General features: G+C 34.4%; 2 protein-coding genes across 2 annotated transcripts; both read right to left on the bottom strand.

Annotated features, from left to right (window-relative positions):
* Nucleotides 1-956: 956 nt before the first annotated feature.
* On the bottom strand, nucleotides 957-1802 carry LOC130715327 (uncharacterized). The gene is made up of 4 exons (XM_057565445.1): nucleotides 1692-1802; nucleotides 1518-1604; nucleotides 1218-1421; nucleotides 957-1121 (listed from the first exon to the last, which is right to left on the bottom strand). Exons 1-4 carry the CDS (start codon nucleotides 1800-1802, stop codon nucleotides 957-959), a joined length of 567 nt encoding a protein of 188 aa, XP_057421428.1.
* Nucleotides 1803-2967: 1165 nt separating this feature from the next.
* Nucleotides 2968-12446, bottom strand: LOC130733412 (indole-3-acetaldehyde oxidase-like). The gene is made up of 10 exons (XM_057585570.1): nucleotides 12176-12446; nucleotides 10226-11920; nucleotides 9569-9828; nucleotides 9247-9456; nucleotides 8831-9049; nucleotides 6402-7367; nucleotides 5567-5662; nucleotides 5296-5394; nucleotides 4604-4793; nucleotides 2968-3440 (listed from the first exon to the last, which is right to left on the bottom strand). Exons 1-10 carry the CDS (start codon nucleotides 12342-12344, stop codon nucleotides 3223-3225), a joined length of 4122 nt encoding a protein of 1373 aa, XP_057441553.1. The 5' UTR covers nucleotides 12345-12446; the 3' UTR covers nucleotides 2968-3222.
* Nucleotides 12447-13142: the final 696 nt, after the last annotated feature.

Below are 13142 nucleotides of genomic sequence, written 5' to 3'. Positions count from 1 at the left end.
TTTGTCAGTGAATGCCTGTGCCAAATTTGTGTCTGGTTCTTGGTTTTGTCGAGCTTCATTTTTAAATGTAACATACCTAAAATGACATGAACTATGTAAGTGCTTATCCGGAAACCTCCCAGATCCCATTGGAGGACTGGAAGTACCCTGAGTAGTTGTTGTTCTACCGCCCCATCCCACTTGTTGTGCTGATGTCATGTTAGTGAATAAATCTGCTGGAAAATATCCAATATCTGTATTATCCACATTCAACCACCAATTCTTGGAAACCGAATCCTGAATACATATACAAATTCAGTAAATATATATAAGTAGACTCAAATTCAAGATATTTCTTAATGGAATCAAGTATATATGATATTACTTAAAAAGTCACATATAAATTAAACTGTATACTTTTCTTAGTAATTTATGGCTAGAAAATTAATAAGTTTTTATTTTGAGAAAAAATTAATAAGTTTGATCTTGTATGTATTGTATAAATAATTATTGATAATAATAATAATCATTACCTGGTATATTCCAAATTGAACCTCATAAATTTCTCCTTCCAAGAGAGATGTATTAACGAAACGTGCACCAAGATAATATCTTCTGTCAATCTGAACATAGCCCCGACATAATAAATTGTAGCACACAGTCTTATTGTAACTGTCCACCTGTCATGATGTTATAATAAGATGTGAAATTTTGTAAGAATTGATCTCTAAATTAATTTTTTTCCTTAATTAAAAGAAACAAAGCAAAATATTCAAACACAAAATTGTAGTAACTATTAGCATAAAGAAAAATTAAAAAAAATTCCTACCGTCCATTGTGTGAAAAAATGAGTTCCAAAATCACCATTGTATAATTGTGGAGCTACCTGATACCAATGTGTGGAAGTTAAATTTAACAAGACTGTTTCAAAAAAAAATTACATGCACATATACAAATTTTCTATGTTGATAAATAAATCAAAATAAACTCACATGCCACCCAACAGCAATTTCATTATCTCCATGTCTAACCCACACAAGAGCAGCACTTGACTGATCCTTTTCAACTTCTGGATTCCAAATGCTAACAACTCCATTAACTCCATAGTATGTTCTTTGAGGTTTGAGATGTACTTCTGCAACCTATTAATTCAATAAATTTACATAAATATTTTAAAATCGAATCATTGCATGGGTGCAATTTAATTTCAGTAATAAAATAAAAATTTGAAAACTTACATGATCACCCTTGCCCAGGTCTTGTGGTGTCGGTGTCGGTGCTGATGCCAAGATATCATTATTTAATAATGATTTAGCTTGAATAAGGTCATTTTTTGTGTTCCTCCGAATTGGAACCGTTCCTTTTGGACATGGGGTCTCAAGCCCAAATAATGAATTCCTCAAATTGGATTTTTCAATCACTTTTTGATTGCTAGGTTTTTCCTACAATTAAAGAAAGAAAAGAAGAACGGTAACCTAAGAAACAAGACTAAAAAATCACCACATTTTAGGTTATTGGAGTAGAGGGCGCGTATTTACCTGCAGCTTATGATTTTTTAGTAAATGATGGTTAAATGCCGGTTGCTTATTAATATCAATGCAATCAACGACATGTCCAAACTCTTTCTATTGATACGAAAAAAAAACACAATTATTAAACCACAAAACAAGATCAAATATAACAAAACAAAAAAAAGCATAGGCTATTTGAACCTGGATACTCTTAACAGGAGTCAAGTTTTCTTGCCATCCTTGCATGCCATCAGCTCTTTGACTAGTACTGCTAGTCACCAAACAACAGAGTAAGAACAGTATATTGATCATTTTTACAATTTTTTTGTCTAATAGAAAAGACCTAATGATCATATAGTATCGCCTCTTTTTATAGGTGATAAATGTAGGAACACATCCTATGGATTTGATTATGATTTCATTTACGTTTTGAACTTGATTTGGTTGAGTTCTTAATTTAGGAATGAATCCATCCTCTCCATGATTCAAAAATCACATGTATATGACTCTGATTTTGTTTGAATATTCTTCTTGGTTGATATGACATTATCTTTAATTATTATAATTTGCGTATTATATATAATTTTTTTAGCATTTAACGTCAAAATTATGCACAATTTTATATTATTTTCCACTTTTGAGGAGAATAAATGCCATTGAATTGCCTTCCTCTTGTAAAAAAAATGGCATTGGATTGAAATTGTTTCAATCTGGTATTTGTTGTTATTGATTGACTTGATTTCTATTTTATGATTATTCAATTTCTCTTGATGTTATAACGGATATATAATTAGATCAGAAATCACATATATTTCCTTCCAAAATAAGTATATTTTGAGATGAATAATAATTTAAATAAAAATAGTCATATATATTCATTTTTAAATGAGAAATAATCTATAAATTTAGAAATAATTCTAATTAGTTTTGATCAGTTTAAATCATAAATAGTCAATATATTTAATTTTAAAATAAATATATTTTCAAATTAAAATTAAATTAGATTAGAATATACTTTTACAATCATAAATAATCAATGTAAATCAATTAGAATTTAAATAAGAAATATTTTATATATTTGATATTAAAATAAATATGTATCTAGGAGTATTCGTTTAAATTGAACTCAATAGAATTTGAAAAAGAAATAGTTTATATATTCAGATTCAAAATAAGTATATTAAAATAATTAATTAGTATATTCATTTAAATAAGTATACTAAAATAATTAATATACTCATATATTTACTTATTTTTTTAATATACTTAAAAATCAAAAAAATAAGTATATTAAAATAATTAATTTAAATTAGTATAATTTAAATCAAAATAATCATAGATTCATTTTTAAATGAGGAATGAGGGTGCTGATTCAATCTTTAATTTAAAAACTTCACCTACTGCTTCCTCCTTCACCTTCTCTCAGCATATACCAAAAGTGTATTGAAATATCTACCGAAGTCAGCATTACGAACAATAAAATAATCCACTTCTGATGGTCACTCGTAAAGAAATCCTCTGATAAATTACATTGTTTGACAAACTCTTTTTCTAACATATTTTATTATGAGATTTCTTACATGATTTCTTACATGTTTCACTAAGAAACCTGAGCTTATTCCTTCTATGTACACACAAAAATATGATACATATGAAATACAGACCATGATAAAAATATTGGAAAGATCAATAACTTGTTGCTACCATTTATTCTTCAGGGTAATGAGCTCCTTTACTTCTTATCCATTTTCCATTTCAAGTACCTTTCTACAATGTCCAGTCCAATAAGTTCCTTTAGCACAGGCATGGTTGCAGGGACCTCCAACTGAAATTTGGAATCTGGTCCATCTAAGTTGCTCCATGACAGAAGCTGTTTCCTGGCCTCTTTGGCAGCTGCTCTAGTGGCACAGTGAACAGCAGCTGCTAGAAGCAGGGGTGGTTCACCAGAAGCTGCAGCATCATAATTTCAAATTTTTTCATTTAAGATTTTTATGGAGGTATTACATCCCATAATCAGTCTATATTATACTCCATAACCAGTCTACACTCTACATTATCACACAAGCTTATTACATGGAACCATTTTTTTCATAGACACACTAACAAAAGAGTATAAAGTAATAATGAAATTAGTGTTAACATTTGATTTCTTCCAGGTAAGAAACTGGAATCTTAAATCCAGCAACTTGACTATGTGAAGGCAGATCTACTAAGTTGGTCTATATACTGTCAATAAATCTTGGCTAGTTGCCCTTTTGATTCTCATTTGCTCTATATATAATACACAGTCATTTACAGCTTTCATAGGCAAATATTCCAATCCCTAATTTATACAATAAAATTAGGAAGTCTAATTATGTACAATTAAGATTCCAACTCTTATTCCTAATATATACAACATATGAAAGGAAACAATAATAATAACTGATTCCCTTACACTATGGTACCTTCACTACCAAATATCTCCTGATTCAGTAACTTGTTAATTACATATTTATTGTGATAAATTGACAATTATATCGGTACGACGGTATGCAAAAGCTTAAATAGGGTTTCTTATTAAAGTTTGAGACAGTAATAGCATATGCAGAAAATATTAGAGCTAAATATTGAATTATTATGGTAATAAAGTAATTCAATTCAAATAATGCATCTTACAATTGTGACCTGTGGGAACCTGACTAACCAACTATTAATTAAGCAGCAACAGAATCTAGTTGGTTCACTCAATAATAGGTAAACATATTTTATCATACTTTCTGGTTCATTCTATCTTAAACAGCGAAGAAATCCCATTTTGCTCCCCATCTCTCTCTTCTTATCACATCCATCATATATCACATCAATTACTTTTCTCCTCTTTCTTTCTCACTCTAGGTGTCTATTGGGTATCTAAACTATGCAGATGTCTACGAATCATTTTCCATCTCAATATGATTTCATGTTCTATTTAGGTTGTATTTGATTGCATCAAGTCAAACCATTCATTAAACCTATCATGAATTAACGAAAGAGAATGCATAAAACTCCATGTTTTAATTCAGGGGGAGGGGGGGGGGGGGTGGACAAATATGCAGACATAGTTTAAAATTTTGAGAACTCCCAGGGTATACCTTTTGAAGAGAGAACACGTTTCTTGTTATGCTTACTGTTGAGAACTCCAACATTAAACTGTTGAGGAATAGTATCTATTGTAGGGACTTTATAGTTCCAAGTGCCGTCTGCCAATACCAAACCATCAAGATTTGTTTCATATTCTTCAAGCATGAAAAAACCCAACCCCTGGATAAAACATCCTTCAATCTGCAAGGTACAATTATATTGTTATCAAAGGAGTTTTTCAGATTTGGTAACTTAAGCTGACAACTTCAGGGTAACACACTGAACCAGTCCATCCCAGGATCATTTCACATTTTTCTTTAAAAAACTTAAATCTTTTGCCACTAAACAATAGAATGTAAAGGATCAGGCTTATAGAAGTGATAGTGGAATAATTGAAAAATTGTTGTCAGAGATCATAAGTCATGAGCATTCAACTAAAAGCTTGAAGTTCTAAATTGAGTTAATTCACAAAATGATATCAAGGTTTTTTTTTTGACAGAGGGATACCATGGTTTTAGAACCAAATTAAATTTTCAACATAAGGCATGGTGTGCCTGGGCTCAAGTGCAAAGAGTTTTACATAAGAGGCCATGTCAACAAAACTACTTCCAACTAAAAGCTTAAACTCCTGGGTTGAGTTGGTCCTCAGATACAAGTTCTGAGCTTGCATGGCAATATATATTTATATACATGTATAGCTTACCTGTCCTAAATCCACAGCAGGGTTCAAACTCATTCCACAATCATAGATAATATCTGTTTGCAAAAATCTAGTTTCTCCAGTCAGAAGATCTATTTCCACCTGAGAGATAATTTCCATTAGAGTAACAGTGTATAATGATCAGGATCAATTACTTCAGTAATACAGCTTGTGTGACAATATGACATAAGTACTAAACATTCAAGTGAAACAACTACCAATGAACTTGAGAAAATTCCACATTGATTAGGGGTTTTCATAAGAACAAACTTACCTCACTTACTGCAGCACCATAGTTAAGGTACTTATTGGAATTCTTACTGGGTACATAAAAGGAAGATGCTGATAAATTCACAGCTTGCATTGATGCCTGTAAATTGATAAAATGTTGCTTTGTCAATAATATGGTAATTAAATGTTTTTGGTTGAAATTGAATAAATTTTCTCTCAGCTTCATTGCTAGAGTTTATCCCTAGAAAATTTTCATAATTAAAATTGGATAATTATTTTCCAAGAAAATGTAAGCATACTAAGTGCAATCTTAAAAACACTAAAAAGACCATAACAGAGCTTGAGATATTGAATCTCACGGGGATATGTTTTTTTTTTTGTTACAAGGCGGGCTTACGCCCACTCACGGGGAAATGATTATGTACAAGATACATGCATCAATATGAATTCAAAAACACAAGTTCCTAAAATTTTCAGCACAAGCAATGAAATTTAAAAATAACTCATTTGTCCCTAAGGAATCATAAATAAGAAACAATTAGAGTATCATTTACATTAAGTTACTTTCAAGATCATGAACAGAGCTGGTTTTGACAATAATCTTTAATAATATATAATCTAAAGCAAAGTGATGAACAGAACGTTTGCCGTTGATTGTTGAAGAATTAATTCGGTTTATTACCAACACTAGAAGTTTCAAATAACAACAAAACATATGCTAAAAATCTCCCTAAAGATATCAACAGTTACACATGAAGAAAATAAAAAACCATGGAGTCTTAACTAAGGCTAATGCAGCTAAACAAACAATATCTTCTTCCTCATGATTAGAGTCTATCAATTTTTAACATAAAACTCTCTTATTTTATAGTATTTACCTGAAGAATAAGGGTCTCCCATTTGACAGAACCCATTTCCTCCTGTAACTTTTCCTTGAGAGGTTTTAACCTCTCAACCAAGATATTGCAGCTAAGCCTAACTGCTTCACAGCTTGACTCAGATGTAGTGCTCCCTGCAGTTAAACCCCCTTGAATCAAGCTCACGGTATCAGATTGTACAACACGCACTTTATCCAAGAGCTCTTCAGTTCCATCACATTGAATTGCACTGAGGCCAAATGCAGCCATCTGTTTCACCTTTGTCCAGAGACCCTGACCCAGTTCAATTCCTCCAACTTCAACAACAGCAGACCCATCTGACAAAATACTAACTTTTCCTGGAGTTGGTCTTGGAGTCAGCTCATACAAAACTGGCACTCGAGATATTCCCCTTTTCTTCCAAGTGTTAATCCTGTTAAACTCTTTCACCATTTCTGCTCTCAGCTCATAGTTTGCAGAAACAGCTAACTTATTCCATATTGAAGGCATGGTATACTCAAGAGGTTCACCAAAAGAGTCCGGATAGAAAGCTTTAAGACTTGTGTACGTGTGAAGATTAATGCTTCTGATAGAATCTACATCCATTGAAAGTGTAGCTGCAACATTTTCTATTACAGCTTCTGCAATGAATGATCCCTGTAAATCGCCAGGGGCCCTCATGGCATATCTAGTTGGATGATTTGTTCTGCATATCTTTATATCAAAAGAGAGAGCACCCCAGTCATACTTTTTAAGTGCACCAACTATCTTGAGTGGCATTACTGCACTAAAGCTCGGAAAAATCCCTGCATTGACCAATATCTCAAGTTCTAATGCAGTGATCTTCCCATCATTCTTAAACCCAACATTGTATGTTATCTTCATGGGATGCCTTCCTCCAGCCATTATCATATCTGTCTTTCGATTCTGATACATCCGGACAGGTCGCCCTAATTTGTGTGCCGCGAGTGCACAAGATGTAGCAACCTGTAAATGACATGACATGATAAATTTGTATTTTCATACATACCTACATGTATAATTAATGGTTTAAAGTATATTTTTTAAACAAGAAATTAATGAAAATGATAAAACCAATTTATGCTGCAATGCAACATTATGCTAAACTAATGAAGAATTGCTAAGTACTGGAAAGAAGCTATTGATACGGATGCTTAAACAGTATGTGGCCAAATCTGATTTAAGCCGTTACTCTCCATGTTTCTGTAATCAACCAATCGCTCACTGGCATCAGCGTAAGAAATAGCCAACAAAACTAATGGTAAACATTGTATCTATCTAGGGCAATATGGTGATAAAATCCTTCAGTACAAATATAATAGGTAGAGGATCAGAATTTAAATAAGCCTACACGTATACTTGCTACAACTTTCGGTGATTAGATGTGAGTTTTAACAGAAAATTACTTTAGCCTATTTGGTGATGTCTGTTTCTTCATCATTTAACAAAAGCCTTAGGGTTATGAAAAAATACATGATCTCTAGGATCGAGCCCTAAAAAACAGATTTGATAGTATATGAAAGTGATAGGTACTCATAGTTAGTTAGATAGTTGAGAGAGTTAGTTAGGGAGTGAGAGGGGGAATATCATAAATAAGTGAGAAATGGATAGGAATATCATCTTTGGGATCATTGTAATTGGGACTTGGGAGAGGCTAGGTTCTATCAAATAGCGTGGAAATTCATATCATTCTTTAATAAGTTCACTTTTCTGTTTCCTCTTCAGTGTAGGTACCTATCAGAAAGTTACACTACATGTCACCAGGATCCTTTCCACTTCCCCCCATCCCTCATCAGTCCACCCTTAGGTCTAACATGAAGCACCTATCCCAAAAGTTCAAACTATTGGTAAAGAAACAACACCCCCTCATGTAAGAGCCTTTTGGCCCACTAGGGAGATAATTAGAGACCGAGAGGTGATAGACTATAAAAAGGATGAAGAGGGAAAAGAGAAGGGTATCTAGATTGTAATCAGGGATATTTGGGGAGAGCTCAAGACTCCCAAATACCAGTAACGATAGTAGTTTCATTGCCATCTTTTAGGAACCCAATTGCAAGGTATGGGCCTTGAATCCCACATTGGAAGTATGGGATTCTAATGTGGGGTTTATAACGTCTTGGACTCTCCAACTACTTCAGCTAGCTTTTGTGGTGTGGTTCTCTCAAGGTTCTTAGCACCATTCTTGAGTAATAATCATTTTTAAATTTCATTCACTACCACAGAACCAAATTGCTCATATTGCCGAGTATTATAAAGAATAAAAGCAATGACATGACAATAAGTTCAGTTTACAAGTGACTTTCCAAACTACAGAAAATTCAAAGGTTAATGTCTCCACCATAATATTTGTCAGTTAGTTATAATGAAAAAGTGATAGAGGTCTGATAATAATGAGGGAATTGCCAAAAAAAACACAACTAGAAACTTACAGCTGAGGACTTCGCACTCTTTCCTCCAAAACCTCCCCCAACCCTTCTCGTAATTACACGAACATTATTTTCGGGAATACCTAAGCATCTGGCGACTGTAGAATGTACACCCTCAGGGCTTTGACTTGAACTGTAAATCGTAATGCAACTGTCTTCATCCGGTACAGCAAGTGCAGTTTGCGTCTCCATATAGAAATAGTACTGAGATCCAAGCTTCATCTGTATTTCATTTTTACAATGAATTGGATTGATGATAACATTGAATATGTTTGATCAATATAACCATCAATATTCATTATTCAGAAACAAACTAAAACATGACATCAGGAACCAAGTTAGATAGATGGCCACAAAGATGCACAGGAGTGAAAGAGGAGAAACAAAGGGGAAAAAAGAAACTTATTTCATGCTTGTACCTCTGCCGAAAGAATCTTGCGATCTGCTTCAGCCATTCCTTTTGATACATCACCAACTTGTTTTGGATAGAGATAAGGAGGAACTTGTACAACGCTAGATCTTTCTACAGCTTCCTCCACCGATAGGATGGGTGGTTCAAGATTTTCAATACTGTAATCAACCATAGCAGAGTTTGCAGCAATATCTGCAAGTTTCTGAGTGTCTGCAACCTAAAGAAGCCATTCAATGACTAAATGGAAGTGTTTCATGTATCAATCTCCAAAGAAATGGAACATAAGCTTATATTTTTTCTGAATAAAAATGAGGGACTTAAGCACTCACCACAAAGGCTAGACGATCACCAACACATTTAGCAATATCGTCAGCAAATAAAGGTTCATTACCTAAACTACTCTTCGATCCAATGTTCTCCCCACCATCAGGAATATCTTTACTTGAAATGACATCCCTCACTCCATCCAGTTGCAATTCAGAACTGAGTTTAATGCTCTTTATCCTTGCTAAAGGTTTTTCACTATAAATATATGCTCCATGTAGGCAATTTGTTGGTGATGGAATGTCATCCACAAACACAGCCTCACCTATATAAAATTCATTCATAAATATGTACATGTTACTCAACAGATATTAAAATAATCAAATAAGAAAAGTAATAATTGAAAGGCATCAAAACAGGATAGAGTCACAATGGCAGACAAAGAGTACTCTAGAACTTTGAAACTAAGATATTAATTTCAATCGCACTTATCACAACTGCAGCTAGATGGAAATCAGCGACATAAAATATTTGAGCCAAGTCAATCAATATGTAAGTCTGAATTGTTTATCTTTGTTAATAGTTTAGATGGTAACCATTAACCAAAGACAATAGGATGCAAAATATGGATAAAAATTGAAGTTTACAAGTTTGAAATGTCAATCAAATGAAAGGAAAGGAAAATGTCTGTATCTTAATTCAAAACATGATGATAAACAAACCTGAAGCTTGGAGTGCAGCCCCAGATTTGACGATTGGCTCACCAATGGGATGATACTCACTGCCAGCTTCAATGACTTGCTTTCCAGATGACTGTAAAGTTGGAAATGTGTCATGATGAACCTGTTTCTGATTCTCTTTTAATTTAAAAGCTTTCACAGAAGGTAAATTAGTGTATCCATTTAAATTACCATTGTTGGCTAGTCTGGCAGTACTGTCAATCAGTGAATTAAAGAACTGAAAAAGAAAACAAGCTGCCAAACTTGAAATATAAGCAGTTTTTGAGGTTTCATCTTTAGGTACAATAGTAGCTGTAAGCAAGTTGACAGCATCATACAGAATGCTAACACTTAACAGCTTTCCAGCTAAAACTTCCTCAACATTTTTTGATCTGGTTGCGTGCTTATTCCCAAAACCACCAAAAGACAACCTACAAGTATTAATCATGGTTCCGCCAGTGTCCTCACATGGGGACACCTCAACCAGGAAAGCAGCATTTAAGTAGGAAAGGGCAAATCCAAGGGGCCGAGGAGATGCTCGGTAAGTCTCAAAGAGGAATCTACTTCTTGGTTCTGAAGATTCACTTTTATTGAATTCCAAACTAGGAATTTTTATGTTTAAAAGCACACTGTCCAAACCTAACGGTGACCTTTCCAGAAATTCCTCCAGTGCAAGCCATTCAAATTGTGAACCAGACATTATGTGAACCATTGAGCCCGCAGCAAGAAGTATTGTAGCGATATCTGAAGGAAAATGATTCCTTTGTGCCATCACTAAATTGCCACCAACACTGCCAGTGTTTCGAATAAACCCAGTGGCAACTTTGCTCATATGGTCTGCGATCTTTCCAAGTATCATTACAAAATCTGAGGTAAAGTCACTTTTGCTCTCTTGCTTTAGTACTTCAATAGCTTTAGATATTACCACTGCTGCTCCAATTTCAATCCCAGATCCATCCTTTTGGATCTTTGAGAGTTCAGAAACACCCGTTAGATCAATATACTTGTCATGTTCTGTATCTTTGTAATATCCCATACCAGTGTTACCAACAACAAGTTTTGCACAAGTTCCATTGGCTTGGTTTAATTCCAATAATTTCTGAAGCTCCTCTAGACTAGTAGGTCTTTGCCAACTGTGTTCCTCAGAAGCCATGAACACATCATGCTTGATTTCCTTCAAAAACATAGGAAAGCTAACATTCTTATGCTTGCTGTCATATTGAGGCAACCTACTAAGCTTAATGTCCTTGCTCTCTCCCTTTCTCCAGAAAGAGTTGAGCCCCAAATCCTCCATATCAACATCAGCTGCAAAGCTTTTGCAGGCATCAGCAATGGGCCTATACCCGGTACAGCGACATAGGTGCCCCGCAACAGACATTTCTGCCTCAGAAGCAGTCACTTTCGAGAAACCAGGAGGCGGTTCCGGACGATCAGTCTTCTCAGCATTCACAAGAGTCCCAAGGAGTGAAACACACATTCCAGGAGTACAGAAGCCACACTGAGTGGCATGAAATCCTGCAATTCTTTCATGAATTGGGTGGAATCCCTCTTTAGTATTCCCAATGCCTTCACTTGTTGTGATTGAACACCCATGAATGCTGCAAAGTAGTGTGAGGCAAGAATTTGCTGTAAAGTCCTCAACTTTGTCAAGCACATGATCATATTTTGAGATTAAAACTAAGCAAGCTCCACAACCACCTGAAATCAACCATGTCAAAAGTGAATACATCAAGTAACTAGTTAAGAGAAAATTTAAGAAAATGATCTTAACAAAAAAAAAATTCTTCTTCTTAGATCTTATTATAGACAATCATTTAAGCTGTGTTTGGTTTTCAGTTTGGAAGTCCGTCTGGGGCATTGAAATTTGAGATCACATGTTCCAATGCCTCAAACGTGAAAATAGGCACTTGGAATGTTTCAGTATGAAGCTTATTGAGACATTTTTTGAAATACCTTCACCACAGCCTAGTTTGACACTCTTGAATCGGGTTTGTGTACGCAAGAATTGGAGCAAAGTGGTTGATGGGTCGACGTTGGAGAGCTCAAAGCTCTCACCATTAACACCAAAAACCAAACTTGTTGGTGGTGTTCCACTGTCACCGTTCTCCTTCTTCGTCTCCATAGTTGCTAGCTTGTTTTGCAGGTTTCAGACAACAGAAGTACACTTCAAAAGTCTTATCCATTTTGTCAAATGATTGGTGCACGAGGTGGAAACATTTCAGACGCTGGTTCTGCCAGCATGTGGCAGGGGTGTCGTTTTGCCCCACCACTAGAGCATCTCCAAGGGATCTAACAAGATTCCCGGTTAACCGTTCTACATGACATGAAATCTTAACAAAACAACACCCCAGCAAGAAGCTCTTATGTCAGTGTTTGAGAGAGCTTATGCAAACAGCTTATGACCTCCCATAAAATTTTCATAAGCTATTCTGCAAACAGCTTATGACCTCCCATAAAATTTTCATAAGTTTATAGCTTATGAAAAAAGGCTTATGCTTATATATAATTTATTTTCGATTTTTTTAATTAAATTTTTAAAATAGCTTACGAATAAGCGCTTATGACATAAGCGCTTATGATCAGAAGCACTTAATTAAGCTGTGTTTCCAAACGAGACAATGTCTTAGCTCACTACCTTCAAAAAGTGAGATCTTAAATAAAATAATTATTGTTTCATTCTCAATACAAGAAATGTATAATAAATAAATATTTGAGTATTGAGTCTAACCAAAAGTAAAATAAAATTCTAACCACTACTAGCGGTCATTTTTACAATCATTGGTTGTTTTTGACCGTCACTAAACGTTATTTTCCCTCAGAGGGGCTAAAATTAGACTCGATTACAAACTCAGGGACTAATTTGACCATTAACCCTTCATTTTAATAGCAGCCGCCTAAATATGAAGTGAAATCATCTTAA

This window comes from Lotus japonicus, chromosome 1 (assembly GCF_012489685.1).
Source record: "Lotus japonicus ecotype B-129 chromosome 1, LjGifu_v1.2".
NCBI lineage: Eukaryota > Viridiplantae > Streptophyta > Magnoliopsida > Fabales > Fabaceae > Lotus > Lotus japonicus.
Note: the sequence above shows the minus strand (reverse complement) of the source record. Positions and strands in the feature narration are given on the sequence as shown.

Excerpts from the sequence above, each read along its gene's own strand:
- LOC130733412 (XM_057585570.1), bottom strand. The coding sequence starts at position 12,344 with ATGGAGACGAAGAAGGAGAACGGTGACAGTGGAACACCACCAACAAGT. Across the intron at positions 9,457-9,568 it reads GTGATCGTCTAGCCTTTGTG|GTTGCAGACACTCAGAAACT; the intron begins GTGAGTGCTTAA and ends TGGCTTCTTTAG. Across the intron at positions 4,794-5,295 it reads CTGCTGTGGATTTAGGACAG|ATTGAAGGATGTTTTATCCA; the intron begins GTAAGCTATACA and ends TGTACCTTGCAG.
- LOC130715327 (XM_057565445.1), bottom strand. The coding sequence starts at position 1,802 with ATGATCAATATACTGTTCTTACTCTGTTGTTTGGTGACTAGCAGTACT. Across the intron at positions 1,422-1,517 it reads TAAAAAATCATAAGCTGCAG|GAAAAACCTAGCAATCAAAA; the intron begins GTAAATACGCGC and ends CTTTAATTGTAG. Across the intron at positions 1,122-1,217 it reads ACCTGGGCAAGGGTGATCAT|GTTGCAGAAGTACATCTCAA; the intron begins GTAAGTTTTCAA and ends TTGAATTAATAG.